At 37.1% G+C, this 27972-nt stretch overlaps 1 protein-coding gene across 1 annotated transcript in view; it reads right to left on the reverse strand.

Annotated features, from left to right (window-relative positions):
- The window catches only part of RNF169 (ring finger protein 169), an 82694-nt gene that overhangs the window by 5849 nt on the left and 48873 nt on the right, over positions 1 to 27972 (reverse strand). The window contains exons 3-4 of the mRNA XM_029209482.1: positions 22057 to 22203; positions 16494 to 16612 (exon numbers count right to left, since the gene is read on the reverse strand). Of these exons, the coding sequence (XP_029065315.1) occupies positions 16494 to 16612; positions 22057 to 22203 (266 nt within the window). The remainder of the gene's footprint in view (positions 1 to 16493; positions 16613 to 22056; positions 22204 to 27972) is intronic.

Consider the following 27972-nt stretch of genomic DNA (forward strand, 5'->3'; position numbering starts at 1 on the left):
GTTCCACATATATGTGCTAATATACAATATTTGTTTTTCTCTTTCTGGCTTACTTCACTCTGAATGACAGTCTCTAGATCAATCCACATCTCTACAAATGACCCAATTTCGTTCTTTTTTGTGGCTGAGTAATATTCCATTGTATATATGTACCACATCTTCTTTATCCATTCACCTGTCGATGGGCATTTAGGTTGCTTCCATGACCTGGCTATTGTAAATAGTGCTGCAATGAACATTAGGGTGCATGTGTCTTTCTGAATTATAGTTTTCTCTGTGTATAGGCCCAGTACTGGGATTGCTGGATCATATGGTAATTCAATTTTTCATTTTTAAGGAACCTCCATACTGTTCTCCTTAGTGGCTGTATCAATTTACACCCACCAACAGTGCAAGAGGGTTCCCATTTCTCCACACCCTCTCCAGAATTTGTTGTTTGTAGATTTTCTGATGATGCCCATTCTAACTGGTGTGAGGTGATGCCTCATTGTAGTTTTGATTTGCATTTCTCTAATAATTAGTGATGTTGAGCAGCTTTTCATGTGCTTCTTGGCCAACTGTATGTCTTCTTTGGAGAAATGTCTACTTAGGTCTTCTGCCCATTTTTGGATTGGGTTGCTTGTTTTTTTAATATTGACGTGCATGAGCTGTTTATATATTTTGGAGATTTATCCTTTGTCCATTGATTCATTTGCAAATATTTTCTCCCATTTTGAGGGTTGTCTTTTCGTCTTGTTTATGGTTTCCTTTGCTGTGCAAAAGCTTTGAAGTTTCATTAGGTCCCATTTGTTTATTTCTGTTTTTATTTCCATTTCTCTAGGAGGTGGATCAAAAAAGACCTTGCTGTGATTTACGTCAAAGAGTGTTCTTCCTATGTTTTCCTCTAAGAATTTTATAGGGTCCAGTCTTACATTTAGGTCTCTAATCCATTCTGAGTTTATTTTTGTGTATGGTGTTAGTGAGTGTTCTAATTTCATTCTTTTACATGTAGCTGTCCAGTTTTCCCAGCACCACTTATTGAAGAGACTGTCTTTTCTCAATTGTATATCCTTGGCTCCTTTGTCATATTAGTTGAGCATAGGTGTGTGGGTTTATCTCTGGGCTTTCTATCCTGTTCCATTGATCTATGTTTCTGTTTTTGTGCCAGTACCTTATTGTCTTGATTACTATAGTTTTGTAGTATAGTCTGAAGTCAGGGAGTCTGATCCCTCCAGCTCCGTTTTTTTCCCTCACGACTGCTTTGGCTATTTGGGGTCTTTTGTGTTTCCATACAAATTTCAAGATTTTTTTGTTCTAGTTCTGTAAAAAATGCCATTGGTAATTTGATAGGGATTGCACTGAATCTGTAGATTGCTTTGGACAATATAGTCATTTTCACAATATTGATTCTTCCAATCTAAGAACATGGTATATCTCTCCATCAGCTGGTATCATCTTTAATTTCTTTCATCAGTGTCTTATACTTTTCTGCATACAGGTCTTTTGTCTCCCTAGGTAGGTCTATTCCTAGGTATTGTATTCTCTTTGTTGCAATGGTAAATGGGAGTGTTTCCTGAATTTCTCTTTCAGATTTTTCATCATCAGTGTATAGGAATGCAAGAGATTTCTGTCCATTAATTTTGTATCCTGAAACTTTACCAAATTCACTGATTAGCTCTAGTAGTTTCCTGGTGGCTTCTTTAGGATTCTCTTAGTATCATGTCATCTGCAAACAGTGACAGTTTTACTTCTTCTTTTCCAATTTGTATTCCTTTTATTTCTTTTTCTTCTCTGATTGCTGTGGTTAGGACTTCCAAAACTACGTTGAATAATAGTGGTGAGAGTGGACATCCTTGTCTTGTTCCTGATCTTAGAGGAAATGCTTTCAGTTTTTCACCATTGAGAATGATGTTTGCTGTGGGTTTGTCGTATATGGCCTTTATTATGTCGAGGTAGGTTCCCTCTATGCCCACTTTCTGGAGAGTTTTTTTTATCTTAAATGGGTGTTGAATTTTGTCAAAAGCTTTTTCTGCATCTATTGAGATGATCATATGGTTTTTGTTCTTCAATTTGTTAATATGGTGTATCACATTGATTGATTTGCGTATACTGAAGAATCCTGGCATCCCTGGGATAAATCCCACTTGATCATGGTGTATGATCCTTTTAATGTGTTGCTGGATTCTGTTTGCTAGCATTTTGTTGAGGATTTTTGCATCTATATTCATCAGGGATATTGGTCTGTAATTTTCTTTTTTTTTGTAATATCTTTGTCTGGTTTTGGTATCAGGGTGATGGTGGCCTCATAGAATGAGTTGGGAGTGTTCCTTCCTCCACAGTTTTTTGGAAGAGTTTGAGAAGGATGGGTGTTAGCTCTTCTCTAAATGTTTGATAGAATTCACCTGTGAAGCCATCTGGTCCTGGACTTTTGTTTGTTGGAAGATTTTTAATCACAGTTTCAATTTCATTACTTGTGATTGGTCTGTTCATATTTCCTATTTCTTCCTCGTTCAGTCTTAGAAGGTTATACCTTTCTAAGAATTTGTCCATTTTATTGGCATAGAGTTGCTTGTAGTAGTCTCTTAGGATGCTTTGTATTTCTGTGGTGTCTGTTGTAACTTCTCCCTTTTCATTTCTAATTTTATTAATTTGAGTCCTCTCCCTCTTTTTCTTGATGAGTCTGGCTAATGTTTTATTCATTTTGTTTATCTTCTCAAAGAACTAGCTTTTAGTTGTATTGATCTTTGCTATTGTTTTCTTTGTTTCTATTTCATTTATTTCTGCTCTGATCTTTATGATTTCTTTCCTTCTGCTAACTTTGGGTTTTTTTTGTTCTTCTTTCTCTAGTTCCTTTAGGTGTAAACTTAGATTGTTTATTTGAGATTTTTCTTGTTTCTTGAGGTAGGCTTGTATAGCTATAAACTTCCCTCTTAGAACTGCTTTTGCTGCATCCCAAAGGTTTTGGATCGTCATGTTTTCATTGTCTTTTGTCTCTATTTTTTGATTTCCTCTTTGATTTCTTCAGTGATCTCTTGGTTATGTAGTAACGTATTGTTTAGCCTCCATATGTTTGTGTTTTTTACCTTTTTTCCCCCTGTAATTCATTTCTAATCTCATAGCGTTGTGGTCAGAAAAGATGCTTGATATGATTTCAATTTTCTTAAATTTACTGAGGCTTGATTTGTGACCCAAGATGTGATCTATCCTGGAGAATGTTCTGTGCGCACTTGAGAAGAAAGTGTAATCTGCTGTTTTCAGATGGAATGTCCTATAAATATCAATTAAATCTATCTGGTCTATTGTGTCATTTAAAGCTTCTGTTGCCTTATTTATTTTCATTTTGGAGGATCCGTACATTGGTGTAAGTGAGGTGTTAAAGTCCCCCACTATTATTGTGTTACTGTCGATTTCCTCTTTTAGAGCTGTTAGCAGTTGCCTTATGTATTGAGGTGCTCCTATGTTGGGTGCATATATATTTATAATTGTTATATCTTCTTCTTGGATTGATCCCTTGATCATTATGTAGTGTCCTTCCTTGTCTCTTGTAACATTCTTTATTTTAAAGTCTATTTTATCTGATATGAGTATTGCTACTCCAGCTTTCTTTTGATTTCCATTTGCATGGAATATCTTTTTCCATCCCCTCACTTTCAGTCTGTATGTGTCCCTATGTCTGAAGTGGGTCTCTTGTAGACAGCAAATATATGGGTCTTGTTTTTGTAACCATTCAGCAATCTCTGTCTTTTGGTTGGAACATTTAATCCATTCACGTTTAAGGTAATTTTTGATATGTATGTTCCTATGACCATTTTCTTAATTGTTTTGGGTTTGTTTTTATAGGTTCTTTTCTTCTCTTGTGTTTCCCACTTAGAGAAGTTTCTTTAGCATTTGTTGTAGAGCTGGTTTGGAGTTGTTCAATTCTCTTAGCTTTTGCTTGTCTGTAAAGCTTTTGATTTCTCCATGAAATCTGAATGAGATCCTTGCCGGGTAGAGTAATCTTGGTTGTAGGTTCCTCCCTTTCATCACTTTAAGTATATCACGCCACTCCCTTCTGCCTTGTAGAGTTTCTGCTGAGAAATCAGCTGTTAACCTTATGGGAGTTCCCTTGTATGTTATTTGTCATTTTTCTTTTGCTGCTTTGAATAATTTCTCTTTGTCTTTAATTTTTGCCAATTTGATTACTTTGTGTCTTCGCATGTTTCTCCTTGGGTTTATCCTGTATGGGACTCTTGGCACTTCCTGGACTTGGGTGGCTATTTCCTTTCCCATGTTAGGGAAGTTTTCGACTATAACCTCTTCAAATATTTTCTCGGGTTCTTTCTCTCTCTCTTCTCCTTCTGGGACCCCTATAATGCGAATGTTGTTGCATTTAATGTTGTACTAGAGGTCTCTTAGGCTGTCTTCATTTCTTTTCATTCTTTTTTCTTTATTCTGTTCTGCAGCAGTGAATTCCACTATTCTGTCTTCCAGGTCACTTATCCTTTCTTCTGCCTCAGTTATTCTGCTATTGATTCCTTCTAGTGTAGTTTTCATTTCAGTTATTGTATTGTTCATCTGTTTGTTCTTTAATTCTTCTAGGTCTTTTTTAAACATTTCTTGCATCTTCTCGATCTTTGCCTCCATTCTTTTTCCGACGTCCTGGATCATCTTCACTATCATTATTCTGAATTCTTTTTCTGGAAGGTTGCCTATCTCCACTTCATTTAGTTTTTTTTCTGGGGTTTTATCTTGTTCCTTCAGCTGGTACATAGCCCTCTGCATTTTCATCTTGTCTATCTTTCCGTGAATGTGGTGTTTGTTCCACAGGCTGCAGGATTGTAGTTCTTCTTTCTTCTGCTGTCTGCCCTCTGGTGGATGGGGCTATCTAAGAGGCTTGTGCAAGTCCACTCTATGACTTTTGATTGGAGAATTTAATCCATTTACATTTAGAGTGATTATTGATAAGTAAGGATTTACTAATGCCATCTTAGTCATTGTTTTCCAGCTGTTTCGTAGTTCTCTTGTGCCTTAATCCCTCTCTTGTGGCCTTCCTTTGTGAACTGGTGATTTTCTATAGAGGTATGCTTTGATTCCCTTTTTATTTTACGTGAATCCACTGTAGGTTTTTGCTTTTTGGCTATCATGAGGCTTACATAAAACATCTTATAGATATAAGAGTCTATTTTATGCTTGATAACAACTTAACTTCGATTGCATACAAAACTTTACCCTTTTACTCTCCTCCATTTTGTTTCTAATGTCACAAAACATTTCAATGTCACAAAACACTTGATGTCTTTTTATACTGTGTAGTCATTAACAAATTAGTGTAGCTATCGTTATTTTTAATACTCTTGTCCTTTTAACATTTATACTAGAGTTAAGTGGTCAACATATCACCTTGTTAACATTATTAAAGTACTTAACTTGACTATATATTACCTTTACCAGAGTGTTTTATATTTTCATATCTTTTCATGTTACTAATTAGTATAATTTTGTTTCAGCCTGAAGAACTCCTTTCAGCATTTCTTGTGAGGCAGGTCTAGTGGTGATGAACTCCCTCAGCTTTTGTGTGTCTGGGAAAGTCTTTACCTCTCCTTCATATATGAAGTACAACTTTACTAGATAGAGTATTTCGGCTGGCAGGTTTTTTTTTTTTTCCTTTCAGTGCTCTGAATATATCATCCTACTCCTCTGGACTGTATCGTTTCTGTTGAGAATTCTACTGATAGCCTTATGTGAGTTCCCTTGTAAGTTATAATCCTTTTCTCTTGCTGCTTTTAAGATGCTCACTTTGTCTTTTATATTTGACAGTTTTATCATAATGTGTCTGTTGAGCCATACCCTGTATGCCTGTAAGCCCTGTACTTGCCCAGCCTCAAGATGGAAGAAAGAGCTCAGAGTAAGCAACAGAGACATCAATAGTTTAATGGGATTAAACAGAGATCTCACATGTCTGAAGCAAGGTCCTGGAGTGACACTCCACTGTGTGCAGCAGACAGTGGGCAAGACATGGCAGTGGTCTTCACTACCAGGGGGAGAGGAAGGTTACCAGTTATAGGGGGAATTGATGTCAGGTTGGCTCATCAGTTACCAGGGCACGAGCAGAGGAGCACGCCCCTTACTGCCCCTTTGATAAGCTATCATGGTGGAGATGTTCTGATCTAAAGATTAGAACAATCACTAGATGGGGAGGGGGGAGGGGGTACAAGTATATAGGCATTTACTGATTAGGCTCTATGATTAAGAGGGAAGGTCAGTTATGTGAGTAGGGTGTAGGTGAAGCAGGGACTGGTTGAGCAGGGGATGTACAGAGGGCAAGAGAACAGCCATCTTGGGTGGCCTGATAATACAGTGTCTTGGAGAGAATGGCTTTAAGTTGAGTTTGTTTGGTGACCTATGAGCTTCACAAACTTAGATATCCAAATCTCTCCCCAGATTTGGGAAGTTCTCAGCTCTTATTAATTAATTTATTTATTTTTACATCTTTATTGGAGTATAATTGCTTTACAGTGTTGTGTTAGTTTCTACTGTACAACAAAGAGAATCAGCTATACATATACATATATTCCCATATCTTGTAGCTCACTGAGCTTCCTTAAAACAGCTAATTTGAAGTCTTTGTTGGATAAATCACAGACCTCCATGTTTTGGGGGATCCAATACTGGAAGACTGTTGTGATCTTTTGATGCTGTCATGTTTCCTTGATTTTTCATGTTCCTTGACATTTTGCATTGCTGTCCTCACATTTGAAGTAGCAGTCACCTCCTCCGAACTTTACTAACTGCCTTCAGGAGAGAAAAACCTTCCAACAGCTCTGGTAGGGATGCTGGTATTTTCTCAGATCTTCTATGGATACACCAGCTCCTTGCTTTCTCCCTCTGTGGCAAAATTCTCAAGCTTGTATGCCTTCTCTTGATCCTCCAACATACCAGGCTGAAAGCTGACAGCCTCCATTTTGTTTTCCCAAGGGTGGCAGTAAAGCTCATTTGTGGTCTCTCCCTTGCCCACAGATTCTAGCTGGCTTTCTACACATGCTTACTGGCCATATGCCAAAACTCGCTCACTGCCACTGGGAGCATGCACAGGGAACTGGCCGCAGAGTGGAAGCATGTGTGAATGAGGCATGTGGAGCGATGGGAGTGCCCATGGGCCAGTTGGGAGGATCCATAGGTGAGGCTTCCCCAGTGACTTGTGGGTAGAGTCTGTAACGTAGTTAGTAAGATCCTCATCCCTTTAATGCCCTCTGAGAGCCCTATCTGCTGCTTTCCCAGACTCTTCCTTCCCCTAGGTCATGTAGATCATAATTCAATACTCTGGTTGAGGCAGGAGAGAAATGGGCTTCCTATAAAGTTGGAGAAGCCAGGTGTTCACTCACACTCTCTTACTTTCTCCCACAGGGGCAATTACCAGCCAGGAAAATCTCTCTTGAACCTGCGTTCTGCTGCCCTGGGGTAGGGGTGATGCAGGTTAAGTCAAAGTGTTTCTCTTACCCTCTCTAATGTATCAAAGCTTGTACTTTTTTTCCTCCAATGGTGTGCTGGAATATAGATTCATAAAGGATATTGGTCTGTAGTTTTCTTTTCTTGTTATGTCTGCATATGGCTTTGGTATCAGGGTAATACTGGCTTCAAAGAATGAATGAATCGGGAAGTATTCACTCCTCTTCTAAATTTTGAAAGAGTTTGAGAAACGTTCATGTTGATTCTTTTTTAAATGTTTGGTAGTAACAACAGTGAAGCCATCTGGTCCTGGGCTTTTCTTTGCCAGATGTTTTTTGTTTACTGGTTCAACCTTTTCTCTTGTTATAGGTCTATTCAGATTTTCAATTTCTTCTTGAATCAGTTAGGTATTTTGTCTCTAGCCAGGTATACAGTATTATTCAAGTCTTCTATATCCTTTGTTTATCTTTCATCTGTATAGTCTACCCATCATTGAAAGTGGTGTTAAAGTCTCCAACTATTAATATTAAAATGTCTATTATTCCCCTTAATTTTGTCAGTTTTTGCTTCACATATTTTATGGGCCCATAATTAGGTGTACATGTGTTTACAGCTGTTATATCTTCTTTGCGGACTGACCCTTTTAGAATTATACAATGCCTCTCTTTGTCTCTTGTAATAATTTTTGTCCTAAAGTCTACGTTGTCTCATATTGTATAGCTATTCTAGTTCTCTTTTGGTCACTGTTTACATTTTTCACTTTCAACCTACTTCTGTCTCTGGATCTAAAGTGAGTCTCATCATATATTTGGACTATACTGTTTTTAAATACATTCTGCCAATCTCTGCCTTTTAACTGGAGAGTTTAATTCATTTACATTTAATGTAATTACTGATAAGGAAGGACTTTTGCAATTTTTCTCTTTATTTTCTATATGTCTTGTACCTTTTTGTTCCACAATGTCTACATTAATGCCTTCTTTTGTGTTAGATATCTCCTACTGTACCATTTTGATTTCCTTCTTATTTCTTTAACTATGTATGTTTTAGTTATTTTCTTAGTGGTTGCCCTGGGGAATTACAATTAACATCTTAATTGAAAACAATATATTTCAAATTAATACCAACTCAATTTCAATAGCATACATAAACTTCGCTCCTATATAACTATATATTATTCTATATATCCTATATATTCCCCCAATGTTGTTATTGTCACATGAAGAGTCACAAAATTCATGAATGTGAAAATATCGTGTAAACCATCAACATAATATATAGATATTATTATTGTAGTATTTGGTCAGGTTAAGAGGCTTCAGTGCTGGCTGAGAATCATCAGCAGTAAACTTGATAATGTTCCTAAGATTTAAGAGCTCAAACAATACCTTTGCTAAAAAATAGATGAAGTAACTACTCCTCCCACCTTTGTGCACATCCATTTCTATATTCCTAAACCCTCACACAGTGCCTGGCACATAGTGGATATATTCAATAAATTTCTTATAAGTGAATAAAAATATATACAGAAATGCCTACGACATCCTTAAGGAAAGGAAAGAAAACTTCATTTATTAGGAATCTATTATCTGTCAGGCATTGTGTGTTTTAAATATACTGTACCTCATTTAATCCATATAGAAACCCTATAAATCAGCATCTTCAATTTACAGACAAAGAACTGAAGGAAGTGATTTTTCCAGGTCACACAGCTGAAGCCAAAGTTTAAACCTGTATCTCCAAGACTCTAAGGCCTGTGCTCTTTCTACCACAGCATACTGATCTTACATTCTACTCTACTCTGCCACAGAATAGACCCAGCATGTCTAGAGAAGTTCTCTCTTCCAAACACATAATGAAGTCATAAACAAGAGACAGCAGCATTGTCTGAAAGGCAACTAGCTTAAAATTTCCACTGCCAAGGGACCAGATGGTTTCTGGGATTTCTAGTTAAGCTAAAAATACCCACAACCACAATGCATCTGACTTACAAACAAAGAAAAGGAGGAGCAGCCAGTATAAACATGCAGCTGGAAAGCCAGAAGATTTAATGCTTATAAAGCACTGCTTAAAGGGTTTTCAAATGGTATTACATGATATAAAACATTAGATAGCTCATGTTATTAACTGCTCACTCATCACTCTGTCTGTCTCTCAAATACCCATACCACATTAGTTTTTTAATCAAACTCTCAGGTCTGGCAGAGCTGAGTTCCACCAAGAGGCTGAAGGTCAGAGAGGATCCTCCTCCCAGCCCCTAGCCTGGGTGTGTGAGGCCTCCCACCCCCACACACATACTTGAATAAAAGCAGCAGCTTCCTTAGGCCTAGCTGTAGCTGCCACGCACCCAGAAATGGGTAAGATTTTGTTACAATCCTTCCCTTGTATATTTATTGTTGGGTTATCTGCCTTGTGTATACTAGCATTCTTTCTTTTTTACTAACTAACTTACTTACTTATTTATTTATTTATGGCTGCACTGGGTCTTCGTTTCGGTGCACGGGCTTCTTATTGCGGTGACTTCTCTTGTTGCAGATCACGGGCTCTAGGCGGGCGGGCTTCAGTAGTTGTGGCACACGGGCTTCAGTACTTGTGGCTCACGGGTTCTAGAGCACAGGCTCAGTAGTTGTGGCGCACAGGCTTAGTTACTCCACGGCATGTGGGATCTTCCCGGACCAGGGCTCGAACCCATGTCCGCTGCATTGGCCGGCGGATTCTTAACCACTGCGCCACCAGGGAAGTCCCTCTTTCTTTTTTTAAAGTGTAAAATTTAATGGTTTTTAGTATATTCACAGAGTTATTTAACCATCACAATTTTAAAACATTTCCATCACCTCATAAAGAAACCTCATACCCTTTAGCTCTTACTCCTAAACCCTGCCTTCTCCTCCAGCCCTAAGCAACCACTTATCTACTTTCTGTCTCTACATATTTGCCTATTCTGGACATGCACTAGTATTTGTTTGCTGATGGATAGGAACATTGTTTCCACAGCTGTATTTCAAAAGGCCTAGAGTAATGCAAAAGGATTTGAGTCCCCTCAAACAACAGGATAACTGGACAGCTTCTTACCCACCTCTGTACAATCTTGTATTTTTTTAGAACAAGACAGGGTATAAATTATTTAAACAAACAGAAGGAAGGAAGCTTTCTGTTGTAAAGGTAGATCATTTCAAGACAAAGAGCTTAAGCACAGAGCCTTCTGTCACAGGGTTCTGACAATGGTTTGCTAGAAAGAGCATAGATTTGGAGTCAAGAGAGACCTGAGTTCCAATTCCATCTCTGTCACTCTACTCAGGTGAGAAGTTCTGGGGTGAGTTACTTAACCTCTTTGAACTGCATTTTCCTCAGCTGAAAAATGAGAATGTTATAAATCTTATAGGATTAATGTAAGAACTAAAGGAAACGAGGTATGTAAAGTACTGAACATGGCAGGAAGCCCTGGGAAAAAGCTAGTTCCCTGATGCTACCCTTCACCATTCTGCCAGACCCCTCTGAAAACCACCAGTATATTCCTACTTTAGTATGGCAGAGAGATTACTGACACCTCTAAAACCTGCTCCTTAAATTCCACATCACTTCTCCTTAAGCTATCTTCCTTTTCCATCCATACTCCATACTCTTAACAAGATTTGTCCTCTTAACCAGCTCATCCACTTGATTTGCTTCCATTCTTTTATCCCTCCCCCAACACACACACACACACGCTCACACACACACACACACACAAACCTGCCCCAGGCCATCATCAAGCCTTGTGGTTTCTTTTAAATCACTACCTCATTTTTCTCTCATAGTCTCCTTTCCCTCGTGGTTACTGTTTGGACTATTCCCCACACATAACTTGCTAAGTCTAATCCTGAGATTTTTACAGAACTCACTAACTGCCCCTTACCCTTTCCTTTTCATGCCCTGGTCACATTTCCTCCACCTTTTAAAACCCTGCTCTAAGCCACTTCTAGACACTTCAGTTTTAGAGGTGAAAAGAGTCTTAAGAAATCATTCAGGGAAATCCCCTGCCCAGCAATAGGTAGGACATAACAACTTGCATTTTACATAAATGATACAGAAGGAGGTCAACTGATTTTACTCAAGCTCACACTGCTAATTCCCTAAAACTCCCTAGACTGGCTTCTCCACCCTCATCTCTCTGGTTTGCCTCCTTTCATCAATTCTAAAGCTAGCCCTCCAGGGCTTCCCTGGTGGCGCAGTGGTTAAGAATCCGCCTGCCAATGCAGGAAACGCAGGTTCAAGCCCTGGTCCAGTAAGATCGCACATGCCGCGAAGCAACTCAGCCTGCGCGCCACAACTACTGAGCCTGTGCTCTAGAGCCCGCGAGCCACAATTACTGAAGCCTGCGTGCCTAGAGCCCACGCTCGGCAACAGGAGAAGCCACCGCGATGAGAAGTCCGTGCGCCACAAGGAAGAGTAGCCCCCGCTCGCTGCAACTAGAGAAAGCCCGTGCACAGCAACGAAAACCCAACGCAGCCAAAAATAAAATAATTAAAAAATAATAAAGCTAGTCCTCCAATATCACATCATTTATGTGTCTGGTATCTGTCCGCTGAAAGCATCTATATTTTCATTCGTTCATTTTAAAAAAGAGGAACAAGTCTGCATATTTTAATTCACTCCAACACTGGCTGGGCATGCAGTTAATATGACTGAGTCTGCAGTCAGTCTCTGTCTCTATCTCTCCTTACACACACACCTTAGAGGAAGCACAGACACTTCAGGTCTCTTTTGCTGCACCCCACTCTGAACCACAGACTCAGACTTAAAGTATTTGGACATTAGAAAACAAAATAATGTAGTTAATTTCTACTTAATTAAGGCTTAATTATTACTCAGTGTAACACAGATTTTTCTTTTACAGAATCTATAAAAAGGATCCTCATAAGCTACTGTTAATGTATTAAAGAGCTAAAGACAACTTTATAGTATAAAAGCTTTATCAATGTGGTCATTAGACTCCCCCTAAATCCCATATTAATCCTATGGAATCTAGTCTAAACAACAGCCACCAGCCAATCTGTTTCCTCCACAGCTCCCAGAGTCCTCCCTCCTACAGACTGCAAGTTTGACAATTCTGAAAAAGCCCCCTTTAACCTACCCAAGGGCACAAGACCTATCTCATTAAACATTCCACAAGTATTTACTGAGCCTCCACTATGTGCCAGGCACTGTACTAAGTACTGTGAATACAATGGTCAACAAGATTTTTGTCCCTGCTTGCAAAGGATTTAAAGCCTAGTGGGAAAATGGGCAGAGGCAGCATAGTGATCTATAAGAAAGTCATGGGGGACAAAAGGGTATAGTGGAAAGAGCCAAGAAATCTCAGTTCTAACTCATTGTCCTACTACTCTAGCAGTCTAAGATGTGGCAAGCCATGGTCTCTCACTGAGCTTTAGTCTTCTCACCCATAAAACAAAGGAATTAGATAAAACAATATTTAAGATCCTTTTCAGTTCTAAGAGTTCTAAAAGAAGATAACAAAATAGCAGCAGCTATACTCACTGAAGGCTTATCATATGCCAGTAATCTCACTAGGCACTGTTTACTTAAGATACAGTTTTGTACAGAATGGCAGTACTGGCATTACTGCATCGCCTTCTTTATTTTTTAAACTGGAAGGAGGATAGATGGTTTGATTATATTTCTTTTTATGGTTATACCCTATTCCCAAGAAGAATTTTAAGTGACTTACAGTAAAAATACATAAAGAATGAGCGTTAGTAGAGAATAAAGACCACATTAAGTAATAAATATGAGAAGAGTATGCCAAAAATTATTTCTTTAATTATATGCCATGTTGGAAGGTCATGATGACTGAATTGAAAACTCTGTCTTAATTCTAAACTTCCTGACAGCCAAAGCAAAGAGGAAAACACAACTGAACGTGTAGCTCTTAGAAAAGACACTAGCTCAACAGAGAAAGTTTTTCCAGACTGAGTTTTTAGAATAACTTGCAACCACGTTTTTTGTTTGATTCTTCTAGTGGTGAAGAGGGCATGAGGAATGAAGGGAAATACATTTAAACAAATAAACAAACCAGTTTTTCAGATATTTAAAATAAAAGCCTAACTTTATAATTACATACCTTATGGTTCAAGTTAATTCTTTTCAATTCACATATATTTTATAATTTACTTAGAAATGACCTTGGGTTAACTATTACTCTATCTGCCTACTTGGAAGAAGTTTCATTTTCAAAGGGCTATAGAACTTTATTAATAGTGCTGCAAAACATTCTTTGCTTTGAATGTTTCAAATGAAAATAGACTGAGCTACTGGCAAGACTCAGCCAGAATCTATTGATGGATTCCTTCCAAAATAACCATCCTATCAGGACTACTCACTCTTAACTCCATGCTTTTGGGCTTAAGAAAGAAAAGTTTATAAAGTAGATAAGTAAAATAAATGCAGATTAATTTGATTTAAATACACATGTAAAAAACTTTAAAGCTTTTACAGATGAACTCTCTTTAGGAAACAAACTTGCAGAGAAAAACCTATTCTTCTGTTATTGCTTAACAGACAGAAAAAAATGCATTTGAAATATCCCAAAACTGTTAACAATGCTAATTCTTTTTTTCTTGTGGTAAAATATATATAACATGAAAGTTACCATTTTAACCATTTTAAGTTTACAGGCACATCGCTATGCAACCATCACCATGCTAATTCTTTTTTAATATATCCATATGCCTCATCTCATTGTCAGCACTAACAACTTCATATTGTTTTCCTAAATATCATTTAGAATTGAAACTTAATATTTTCTTAACTAAGAAGTAAAACATGTTGACTAAATAAGAGATGCAATTCACAGTATTACCATAATAAATTTTCCAACCTAAAGTTTCCATGACATCAGCAAACTACTTCCTAAAAAGATAACCCTACCAACCAAATCCAATTAATTGTTTAAAAAACTGTACTAATAACTGAACTCAGCCCACAACCTTGGATATTTGGAAAAAATAAATGCTGAAATCCATATATGTATAATACTGATTGCAACATTTCTTAACAATAACATGTTAAGTAAATATTTTCTTATAAATTAATCCCATTGTGACTGAACGATACATACTAAGGGCAAGGATGGGCCAAGGAGCAGGAAAAGAAGATATACCACACATATTCCAGAGCCACACATAATCAAAAGCACACCCCTCTGTATAGACTTTACATTTTGCCCTTTATAGAAGAATTTTCTAAGTTCCTTGGTAGGCATTTCTAAGTAACAACATATTAACCTTCTACCCACTTTAAAAGAATGAATTACAGGGGTAGAGACTGGAATTGGTAATAAGTAGTTCACCTATCCAGTGTCCACTCCAATTAACTGGGGCAATTTGGCCTTGGCATCATATTTGGGTTTTAATAAAATTTTCCTTTTTCCCAAGTAATTTCAAATGAAGAGATATTAACTAACTAATCACAGACTGCCTAAAGCAACATTTATTTGTTTCAGGGGATATTTATTGTGACTTGATTGGAATTAATATGATCTTCTCTTTTCAGTAGATCCCTCTAATAAACATTAAGATACACCCGCTATAAATGGGGAAAAATCCACATACACATTCAGAAGCTGACGATTCTTAGTCAAGCAATCTTGAATTTTTTAACTTTGCAGGGCATCTATAGTTCAAGCTCATATGCACAAAGCAAGAGTTTCATCATCACCATAAAAGGTTAAGTACACTGGCTTACATCTTACGTATTGGGTTCTCATTTCATCAGTCAAGCTACAGTGGCTACAATCCAGTAGCCATTCAACAAATGTCAAATGAGTGAATAAACTGTTTAGGAAAGGGCCTTCCTGGAAGGAGTTACCATCACCCAGAGAAGGGGAGGCATTTAAGAGAAGGAGAGGTTTAGCGAATTTTACTCACAGAAATAAAAGGAAATGCTCAATATTCTGTAATAACCTATATGGGAAAAGAATCTGAAAAAGAATGAATATATGTATATGTATAACTGAATCACTTTTCTGTACACCTGAAACTAACACAACATTGTAAATCAACTATACTCCAATAAAATTTAAAAAAGAAAAAGAACAGGAAAATCAGAACATATACCAAAAGGATTCAGATATAAAAAGAACAGGGTTCACAATAGTATGAACTTTATAACATTCTTAAACTTGGTAGATTTTTTTGGTCATATTTATTAGTGGGTAGCAATAAAAAGCCTTAAGATATAAAGGGTCCAGGTATATGTCCATAGGAACAGCAAGAGAGATACACTTCATAGTGCTGTGGGAAGGAGAAGAACCCTAGAAATAAGGGTGAGCAATGCCAGCTCTAAATCAAAAAAGACAACAAAATGGGGCAAAGACTGTGTCTTTTTATATTAAAAGAGAGGGCATGGCACATAGTACATCCTGCCTGTTGAATAAATGATTCCTTCCAGCTTTCCTCCCTTCTTTCATTTCTTCTTCCCTTCCTTTCCCTCCTGCTATCTATCTACCTACCTACCTACCTATCTATCCATCCATCTATCCATCCTTCTTTCCTTCCTTCCACCAAGCCCTTCATTATTCTTCCATCACCCAACATTCATCCAATTCCTCCTTCCTTTCCTCCCCAGGGCCTGCAAAGTCTAAAGGAACAAGAAGTGCCTTGACAAAGGTCTTAAAAACTTTTTAGTTTGCCCTCTTGAAACCTATCAATATATATTTTAGTTCCAGGCATTGAAAATAAATCAACTCTGGCCCCAAGTTCCTATTAAGAGGAAAAAAGTCCACAAAGAAAATCCATGGATATTGTCTTCAATATCAATGGTTGAAGAAGGCTTTGTTGTTTCCTCCCAGAAAAGAAAGTTCAACTCTGCAGCAGAGCAATTAGTACAATCTTACCCTGAGGATACCCGAAATGGGTAAAATTTACTTTTCTTTAAAATTTCAGGTCAGCCCCTTATTCCTAACCCATATTTGAAAGCCAGTTCCCCCATTTTCCCCTCACTCCCACCTCCCCCAAAGTAGCTACAACAAACACTTTAAAGCTCCCCCAGTCTCTTTTGTCTCATATCCCAAAATGAAAGAACCCTGACTGGATTCAGTATCAGTCTCTTACCCTGCCAGGAAAGATAAGGAGTAGGAGTTGTTCTTGGAAACAAATGCCGAGCGGTGTGTCTGTATCATCTTGCCTCGAGAAGGTTCTTCATTCTCTGAATCTGAGAGACGTGCAGGACACTGGCAGGAGACAAGGGAGACAACACTGTCCATTTGGGGTTCCCATGGAATCTCCCAAAGCTATTGTTCAAATCTCTCTTTCTATTATATGTTCTCTCTGAGTTCCAATCTATGTTTCCAACTGCCTCTTGGGATCCCAATCTGGATATCCCAAATGCAGCTCAAACTTAATATATCCAAAATCAAACTCAATATTTCTCTTCTCTAAGTCCCCCTACCAACCCAGTTAGAAGCTTCAATGTCACCCATGACTCTTTCCTTTCCTTTCTTCAAAGTCATAATAACATTGTATAGAGGTTTTGAGTACCTCAACACATCCAAATGTTTTATTTCATCTACTCTTTAACCTACCCCACTAAGAAGGGATTATTACCTTTTACAGATGGCAAACTGAGGCTCAGAGTAGTTAATGTGCCTAGGATTGTAGAGTTAATAACGTTGGCACTGTGATCTAGAGTATCTGTCTCCAAACTGCCTCCACGTTATTTCTACTTTGCTCCATTCTACTCCTCCAATGTCTTTCAGATCTAACTCTTCTCATGAATACTCATTGTCACTGCCTTTCCTTAGATTCTCATCATCTTCTGCCTTGACTACTGCAATAATCTACTTATGGGTCTTGCTCTCTCCAGCATTTCTTCCCTCCAACCCCCTCCATATTATCAAACACACAGACAGAATCCCATCACTCCCCTGCTTAACCGTTGGTGACTTCAGGATAAAGTCTAAATACCTCAGCATGATCCAATAACCTTCAGAAACTAGATCCAATCTTCCTCCAAGTTTTTCTCCCACCAGTTCCGACACAGGGAACTCCTTGAGCTCTACTGCAATCATACTACTTTCTACTCTCCACATGTACCATCATAGTCTTTCAAAACTCCTATTCTTTTGCACATGCTATTCGTCCCTTTGCCTAAGATTCTCCTTCCACATTCTCTGCCTATAAAATACTCACTGGCCTTTCAGAGGCATCTTAAATGTCACTTTTGCTTCCAAATACCCTTAGATCAGCTTTTTCCATCTTGCTGATACTCATTCATTTACCTTCATTTTATTTTAGAGTCTCTTTTTGAGAGACTTTAAATTTACATTCAAAGTTTCTTTTACGTGTGTCTTTTGCATACACATATGAGGATTTGCTCATGATTCAATATGAGTGTCTTCTTTATAGGGGGAGCAACTAATCACACTGAACTGTAGCTTCTTATTTAGGAGTCTGATTTCTGCTGTTGACAACAGACTCTGAGAGCAAGTGACCACCTTTTCTTTAAAACTTCTGATACCATTATATAGTAGATAAACAAAAAAAGTCTAATAATCTAATGATTAACCAGTTTTCTAATGATTCAATGACTATCAAAGTTAGAGTTGTAGACAGAGGCATGCAAGGCATCTTTTGGCTCAGAGTACCCTGTATTCCTTAAATGCCTTGTTATTCTCTAGGATGATAGGCACATTCATACAACAGGCTATGTTTCCAACAGCCTTTAAGAAACAGTTGAAGGGTTACAATTTACAGAGAAGCTTTTCTATTCTGTAGGGTATCTATCCCTCCTTAAAGAACCCTGTTGTACAAACTATTCACTGGAGAAACTTTAATAGCACTAACCCATTACCAAATTTATTGGAAAGAAAGAAAAAGTTTTGACATCAACAGACTCAACGGGATCAATAATGGCAATTTTTTTTTAGGTCTTTCTGCATAATCAATTCGGTACCAAATAAAAGAATGTTCAAATTCCCGCTCTATTACTTAGCTATCACTGTCACTATAGGTTAATTGCTTTACCTTTTTGAGCCTCAGTTTCTCATCTATAAAATTAAAAATGATCTGTCTACTACGTATATTGTGCTAAACCATTAAAAACACATGGTGCATTAGCTCACAAGTAGTAAGTGCTCAACAAAAGATAGATTTTATTGATATCAATTTTAATACTATTAATCTTTTAAGAAAAAACTCTGGTATTATAATAGGTATATGCCAGGTTCCTTTTAATTGTTGAAAATAAATTTACATTATTATAAATAAATAATTATATAAATAGAAGGTACCCTGACCCCCAATCCCTCTATATTTCTACCCTCACGAAACCTAGAGCCATAAGATAGGAAAATATTTACCTCTCATCTTTAACTTTGGATAAAAACAAGCATATAGGACTATCGATTCCTAAAATGGAAATCTCTAAAATGATATTTTTTTAAATGTTGTGCCTAAAAAAAATTAAAAGAATGATAATACCCAGGGTTGGCAAGGGTGTGAGGAAATTAGTTTAGCACATTTGTTTACTACTGTTTAATACAAACTTTAAAGTTCAAAGTTTAATACAAACTTTCTGGAGGTCAACTGAATAATAAGTACCAAAAAGTCTTAAAAAGTACACTCCCTTTGATCTGATCATTCCACTTCTAGTAATTTATAAGGAACTAATGAGACATGTGGATTTCATCACAGCAGTGGTTTAAGACAGCAAAATATCAACAGATTAATTAACTGGATAAATTCTACAGTAAAGAATAACTAGCAGACCACTAAATAATGATATGGGATTCTTTATTTACATGGAAAGACATCCAGGACTTATAATTTATTAAAGAAGGTTATAAAACAGTATGTATGCTGGGTTACATTTTCTGAAAAGAAAAACAATATATTTTATACACACACACACACACACACACACAAACACAAACACACTTAGAAGTGAAGTCTGGAAGGATATTCACCAAAATGTTTATAGGAGTTATCTCTAGGCTATGGGATGACAAGCAGTTTTTCACTTTCAACTTTATAATCTTTAGTATGACTATAACTGTTACACCAAATTGTTTTAAAACAATTTGCACTACTGTCGGTATTAACTGCACCATAACAAATCGTAATAAATTAAACATCGTGCCTATTTTATTTTCTTTCTGAACAAATAACTGTTTCTAGAATAAGCACTTTTCTTCCTCTATTTGGATTCAACTTGATAAACACGTATCCAACACTTGTGATGTGCAAGGTACTATGGGAGATTTAAAAAACAGTAAGACACATTTCCTATACTTAACAAACTTACAAATCAAGTAGAGAAACACAAACACACAAATAACCGTAATGGAAGGAAGAATGAAATAAGTCCTATAAAAGTTACAAAGTGAGGAGAGAAAACTTGAAGAGAATGGATGATGAGAGTGGAGAAAAAGTGAGGAATCCCTATAGGTTCCAGGAAGGTGACAGCTTTTGAACTGGACATGGAAAGATAAATAGTCTTTCAACAGGTAAGGTCAGTGGCATTTCAATGAGATGAAACGCAAGAGCAAGGATTCTCAGGAGGGAAAGCATAGATTATACATTTGGGGGAAAGCAAACAGCTCTGTTCCCTGGAGTTCTCGAATGTAAGCAAAAACGGAAAGATAAGCTAGAATAATACTAAGGACCTGAATGTTGGGGTGAAGAGTTCTCATTTAATTCCACAGGAAATGGGGAGCCACTGAGGTTTTTGGAGCAGGACAGTGAAATGATCAGTCCAGCTCTAATCATAATACTCTCTATATAAAATATAATCTTTCAGCTGGCTTTTCACTGAGACCACTTGAGCTTCTTTTCAGTCCCAATATGAATGCATCCTTGGCTAAACTAAATGAAATTATTTGTTCAACACCAAAATTTCTTAAGACATATGTAAAGTAAAATTTTAAAAGTCCTCAAAAATATAAAAGCAAACGGAAAAAAGGTAAAATCACAAAAATCTAAAACTTAAAAGTGTTCATAGATCTGATTTTACTCAATGTACAGGAAATTTTGCAAAACTGGCCATTGCCAATCAGGATTTGTACTTCCTGATTCCTTTTAAGATTAAATTTTAGGTTGATGTAATTAATTTCTACTTCAAAGATTACAGTGGCAAAAGAAAAAATAATTAGAGCAATTTCCCATCCTTGCTATGAATTAATACTAGAGATCATTTCCTGGAGGAAACCTAGATCTGGCAAGGCCGAAAACAATAGGTTCTTTCTATCAAAAGGACCACAGTAAAGAGTAAGCTCTCTTTGTCAAAATTGGTTTGTCCTAAAAAGAAATGTTTTTCTGGGCTGTTTTCCCTGAGGACACTAATGGGCAGTCCTGTTGGGGTGAAGAGGCAGAGTTTGCGGTCTTTAGAGACTACAGACAACAGTTGGGGCTATTAGTCAGAAGACATACTATATGCACAAGACTATCATATATTTTATTCTTGCCTTCCTAGATAAACTGTATTCTCTTCAAAAGCAGTCTTTCTCCTTTTGTAGTTCCCAATGAACAGAGCATTGAGAGTACATAAGCATTTCATATTTGTTAAACTGAATCTTTTAGAAGGTTGGAATGCAAATGATTGTTTTTAACAATAATTAAATAGTAACAATTATTATTATTATAACTGGGGTAAAAAAGCCCCACATATACATTGACAGTCAGCAAATACTATCAATCCAAGAAAGCTTAAGTAATCTCAAATTCTGAAGTTCAGGAAAAATGCCTTTGTAAAGAGTAAACCTAAAGCACAGAGAAATTAAGTAACCTGGCCAAAGTTGTACAATCTGTTACAATGCTGGGACCTGTTTAACAGGCAGACTTCAGGTCTAGAGATATTTTTTCCCTCTATTCTGGTATGTTGTCTGTCTTTATATATGGTAAAGTTTTATTAAATCCACCTAATTAAAAATATAGCCTGAAATACTAACAAGCCTGAATCACAAAACATTTTAATAGATATGACTCTAAAGGTATGCTAAGTACATATATCAAGTAATAGAAGATGTCTAATCCAATATGAATTACTAAAGAAAAACAAAACAATTGTAATCATCCATTTGAACCATAATCAGTGGATCCTCCAAAAGTGCTTTCTTGTATTAGTTAAATATACCATTTACAACATTTTCCAGTAATTTGCTTGGTAAATAAGTAATGAAAAAAAATTCAGGCAAGATTTGGCCCAATTAGAAGTATAATTAGGTTAAGTTTAAACTAAGTAATCTAATATTGAGGACCTACTTTGTAAATAGAACTGTGCTGTTTGGGGCATTATAAAGAGTAAAGGGAAGTAAAATACAAACTATAAGGAAATCTAGTTGAGGATATAACACATACAGAACTCAGATGTCAAATAACAACTCATAAATCAAAATGACAATATATGTATAAAACTTACCACAAGTAGTAAACTATACTAGGTTTTTCCTCTCACTCACCTTTTTTCCCCACTGTTCCCCCTTAATCTTTCCACACGTCTCATTGTCCCATTCACAAATCATTTTCTCCAGCTCTCCACCTGAATGCTAAGTCTTCACTATTCTTAAGCAGCACAGTCAATGACTGTTACTATTCACCAACAAAGGTTTTTCAGATCCACATCACTTGGGCTAATTGCTGATTTTGAGGCAGGTGTCCATCAAAAAGGTGATCTACTTACACGCTCTAGATTTGTCTTCAGTACTAATGGCTCATCTCTTTTTTTCTGTTCATCCATTTTCCTTTTTCCCATTTCTGTATCCTCTGGTAACAGCCTGTGGATTTGATCTTCAGAGGTTTTCTCCTCTTGTAACTTTTCTTCTCTCAGCTAAAAATACAAATCACACCAAGACAGTAGTTTTAGGCAACTATAGACTTAAACCATCTTTTACTCAGTAGTCTATTAGAACAAACAGGAAAGTTTTGAGACTATTTTCTTATTTGCTACAAAGCCCTCTTAATTTTTAAGTCTACTTTTACTTGAATCTTGCCAAACATTCCCTTCATGGCTTAAGATTTAACTTCTCTGCATTCTTGAGCAATATGAAATCACAAAGGCTAAGATAATACACATAATCAAAAAATAAGGTTTATTCACTTAGCCAAAAAAGGTGGAACCTAAAAACTTTCCTTACTCCCATAAACCAGATATAACTGCACTGGACCAGGAGAACAGCAAAGATGTAGGCCACAGAGGGCCAGAGAAGTTGGTCTAGGCAAGACAGGTCTTCGGGCCTACTGGAAACAGAAAAAATGGCTTATCACAGTTCCAACGTCCTACAATTTATGTGGATCTTGTGATCCACAGGATAGGTCAAGATACATTGTCTACAAAGAAAGTTAAGGCAGACTAATATGCTCCTCATTTGGGGGAGGTAGCATGGCATTATGAAAATAAGATGGGTTTTGGAATTTAAAACCTGGGTTCTAGTGGTTCTGTCACTTATTTAGCAGCTATATGATCTTGGGCAAATGAACCACCATATGCTCACCTACAAAACAGGATAACTCTACTTACTTTGTAGATATCGTTGTAAAAAATAAATGAGATAAAAATATATTTACTGCAGTATCTTGCTATATACTTACAGTATATCAAGAGTTCCCTTTCCTAACCTCCCTTTATTCTCTTTTCATTGCCTAGGATTTTAATAAAATTTAAATGACAATGTATATGAAAGCAATTCTAGGCTATTAATATTTTTAATCATACTTATAAAATAAAACTAAAGAACAAATAAATATTTTTCATTGGCTGTCAACTGGGTTAAAAAACAAAAACAACAATAACAATAAACAACAATAAGATTTAGTCTTATCTTTCCAATTTCCATAGGTATGACTCCAATAAGCCTGAACTAGTCTTTAACATGCTGGGTCTAATTCAAGAGGTTATGAATATGCAAAGAACACCATAAACAATGTTACGTCAGGAGGAGACTCAAATGAAATAATGTACTCCCAACTCTGCCCAAGTCAAACAAGAACACAAGAGGAAGAAAGCTAACCCATAGCTAGGCAGAAAGCAAACCTGAAGTCTATGCTAACTGCCCACATGAAAGATCAATGCCTTTTTATGATCTTACATCAATGCCTTTTAATGATCTTAGATGACCACAGGCTACAAAGGGGCATTTCACTTTTAGAGGATAGAAAGGCAGAGTGGCACACACAAAAAACAGGTTTTAGCATCACGTTATCATTTACTGAACTCTATGTGTCAGGTGCGGAGCTAAAGCACTGTTACATTATCTCATTATCTCTACTTTAAAAATCAAAAAACAAAACTAAGGTTTAAAAAAAACTATGGCAAATTCACAGAGCCATAGCCTTGGAGCTGGAATTCAAACCTATGTTTACCTCGGTTGTTCTCAACCAAGGATGATTTTGCCTCTCAGGATACATCTGGCAATGTCTGGAGACACTTCTGACTGTCACAACTGAGGGGATAAGGTGTGTGGTGCTACTGGCATCTAGTGGGTAGAGGCCAGGAACTGCTACTAAACATCCGAAATGCACAGGATAGCCCCCAACAATATATACATACACAGACGTTGCTATTTTTAAAAAACTAAATATTAAATTTCCTGTTTTATGTATTTTAGTGTTATTTTGTTTTGTGCTTGTGTTTACATACTACATTCTCTGGCTTTTCTAGTGTTTTAGAATGCATCCTTTGCCTCCTAATAATGTTTATGGCTGCTCTCAAAGTTTTTGACAATAAACTTGTGTGTTGTTGGCAAAACAACCTTCTCATTGCAGTGTTGAGTCTCTGCTAACACAGCATCACCTTAAAGGTAAAACTTTACAAAATTGAAAAACCCATATATACATTTAAATCTTCACATGAATCATGTTGGTGTTTTCTCTATATTGGGTTCTGCAGATGCTTTTTTTTTGGTCCCTTTTGATGGTTATTTATAAGGACTTGAGAACTTGGTATCTAGGAAAGAGTTTTTATATTCAGCGAAAATGACTCGGTGTCAGGAAATAGCATATAAACTTGAATAAGAAGTATCAATAGCTGCTGTTTACTGAACTCTTCCATGTTTTGGGCATAAAGTTTATAGAGCTTACCTTATCATTATCATTTTATAGACACAAAAATTAACATTCAGTGGTTATTTCCTTTAGTCAGTGTTTGAATATCGAAGAGCTTAGATTTTAAAGCAAACCACTGGCTTCAAATACCACGGTTTCTCAACCTCAGCACTACTGACATTTTGGGTTAGATAATTCTTTGTTATGGGGAGCAGGTCAGAGTCTGAGTAGAAGGCTTATTCATGAATACTTTATTGGGTAGCAGGAGTTAAGGATCGAGTAGTATAACAAGGAGAGACAGCGAGCCAATAAAAGTGGTTGGCTTGACAGTTGGCTACAGAAGACAATATGAGAAACTGAATGCAATGCAGCTCAAGACTATCAATCAGAAGTGAGAAAGGGGGAAGCATATATATATATATATATATATATATATATATATAGACTCCCACTTCCTGCTGACCAAAGTTTGCTCCACTGGATGTTAAATACCCCTGACGCTGGCTCAAGTAAGTTCTCATGGTAGGGACTGCAGCAGCAACCACAGAGAAGCCCTAGAGCTAAAAGCAAGAGGCAAGCAGTAGGAGCCAAAACAAAAGAGATCTCAGCTTGTACCAAGTGAAGCCGCCCACCACTGTAAGTGGAATGCTTATTACTGCCTCCATTTTTTTTTTTAATTTATTGGCCACGCCCAGCAGCTCACAGGATCTTAGTTCCCTGACCAAAGATGGAACCCATGCCCCCTGCAGTGGAAGCGGGGAGTCCTAACCGCTGGACTGCCAGGGAAGTCCCTGCCTCCATTTTTAGACGCTAATTATTAAAGAAAAACTATTGATTTCTGTACAGTAATCTCATTCTCAGCCACACTATCAAGAGTACAATGTAATTTTTTTCCTCAAAATATCTTTACTTTTTCATCATTAATTTTTATAAATAAACATTTTTGGTTTTTTTTTTGGCCAGGCCGCGTGGCATGTAGGATCTTAGCTCCCCGACCAGAGATCGAACCCCTGAAGTGGAAGCACAGAGTCTTAACCACTGGACTGCCAGTGAATTCCCAAAAATAAACTTTTAAAAATCAAAGCATTATATACAATGTACAAATCATAAATGTAAAGCATGACAAATTATACAAAATAAGCACATCCATGTAACTACCACCCAGATCAAGAAACAATATATTACCAGTACCCCTTGTGCCTATTCCTCACCCCAAAGTAACCATGATCCCAGCTTCCCACACCAAAAAGAATCATTTCACCTATTTCTGAAATTTATATAAGTGGAATCTTATATATGTATTGAATCTGTCTTCCTTCAGTCAACATTCCATTTGTGAGATTCATCCATGTAGTTGCATGTAGTAGGTTGTTCTTTCTCATTGTTTTATAGTATTCCATTGTTTGACTACAAAACAACAATTCTATTGCTAATGGATATTTGCATAGTTAATAATTTGTAGCTATTTACAAATAAACTGCTATGAACATTCTTGTGTATGTATCCTGATACACATACTGTTCTGTGCGGTATATTCTAAAAGAGAAGCTGTTTAGTCATAACGCATGGGTACACTGCCATAGTTTCCCCAAACTGGTTGTACAAATTACACTCCCACCCCAACCTGCAATGTAGCAGAATGACAGTTGCTCTCAACCTTGTTAACAGTATTGTCTATTTTAGCCATTTCAGTGCATATATATTGATACTGCATTATGACTTCAATTTGCATTTCTCTGATGACTAAAGATCTAGAGCAGCTTTTCATGTCTTTATTGACAATTTGGAAATTCTCTTTTATGATGTGCCTATTCACATCGTTGCCCTTTCTCCTTTAAAATATTTGGGATTTTCCCTAGTAATTTGTAGGAGTTATTTATATTTTTTGAATATGAGGCAGTTTTCCACAAAAAAAATATACCTACAAGATACATACATACACCCACCCACACACCCACACTTTTTTTCCCCTCTCACGGTAGCTTGTCTTTTTTTTTTTTTTTTTTTTGCGGTACACGGGCCTCTCACTGCTGTGGCCTCTCCCGTTGCGGAGCACAGGCTCCAGATGCGCAGGCTCAGCGGCCATGGCTCACGGGCCCAGCCGCTCCGCGGCATGTGGGATCTTCCCGGACTGGGGCACAAATCCGTGTCCCCTGCATTGGCAGGCGGACTCTCAACCACTGCACCACCAGGGAAGCCCACTTGCCTTTTTCACTCTCCTGTTAGTGCCTTTTAAAGACAAGATGCTCCAGGTTTTAATACAGTTTAATTTAACATTAGTGTTTCTTATATCCCATTTCAGAAATTCTCTCATGGTATCTTTAAGGAGCTTATTATTTGACCTTTCACATTTAGATCTACAATCCACTTTGAACTGATTTTTTAAAAATCAACTATGTTAAGGCATAATCTACATACGATAAAATGATCACATGGAATGCAGAGCTCGATGAATTTTGACAAATGTATATATCCATGTAACTGTATCCCTAATCAAGATATAGAACATTTTTACCACCCAAAAAAGTCCCTTCAAACCCACTAGTGGGAATTCCTTGGCGGTCCAGTGGCTAGGACTCTGTGCTTTCACTGCCGAGGGCCCAGGTTCGATTCCTGGTCAGGAAACTAAGATCCCACAAGCCTTGCAGCACAGACAAAAACAAAAACAAAGACAAATGACAAAAAAAAACCCACTAAAAAAAACCCACTAGTAATCAATCTCCCATGCTACTCAGCCCTAAGCAACCCTTAATCTTATAACTATGACTACAGATTAGTTTTGCCTGTTATAAAATCATACAGCATATATTCCTTTATGTCAGGATTCATTCACAGCATATTTTTGATATTCATCCATGTTACTAAGTTTATTATATTATATTCCTTTTATGGATGAGTTATATTCCATTGTATGAATATACCACAATTTGTTTATCCATTCAAGTATTGTACGTTTGGGTTGTATTCAGTTTGGGGCTGTTATAAAGCTGTTATGAACATTCATGTCTTTTTGTGAACAGATGTTTTTATTTTGCTTGTCTAAACAGCTACAAGTGGAATTGCTGGGTCAAGTAGTAAGTATATGTTTAAATTTATAAACTGCCAAAATGTTTCCCATGGAGGTTATACCATTTTACACAGTCAGCCCTCCACATCCGTGGGTTCCACCATCAGTGGATTTAACCAACCACAGATCAAAAATCAATCTGTCTTTGGTGGAAACCATGTACACCAATCCCACAGACACCAAAGGCCAACTGTACTCTGCGATTTTATATAAGGGACTTGAGCATCCATGGATTTTGGTATCCACGGGGTTTCTGGAACCATTCCCCCACAAATACCGAGGGAGGATTATATTCCCACTAACAATGCATGAGAGTTCCAGCTTATTTACATTCTCATACTCATTTGGACACGTGGAATTCTTAGCCTTTTAATTTTAGCTATTCCAGAGGATGTAGGGGATATCCTATATTGATTTTAATGAGTATTTCCCTGCTGCTTAATTATGTTGAGCATCTTTTCATATGTTTAGTAGCATGTCTTCTTTTGT

Source organism: Monodon monoceros, unplaced genomic scaffold (genome assembly GCF_005190385.1).
Source record: "Monodon monoceros isolate NGI ecotype Baffin Bay Population unplaced genomic scaffold, NGI_Narwhal_1 Super_Scaffold_7, whole genome shotgun sequence".
Classification (NCBI taxonomy): domain Eukaryota; kingdom Metazoa; phylum Chordata; class Mammalia; order Artiodactyla; family Monodontidae; genus Monodon; species Monodon monoceros.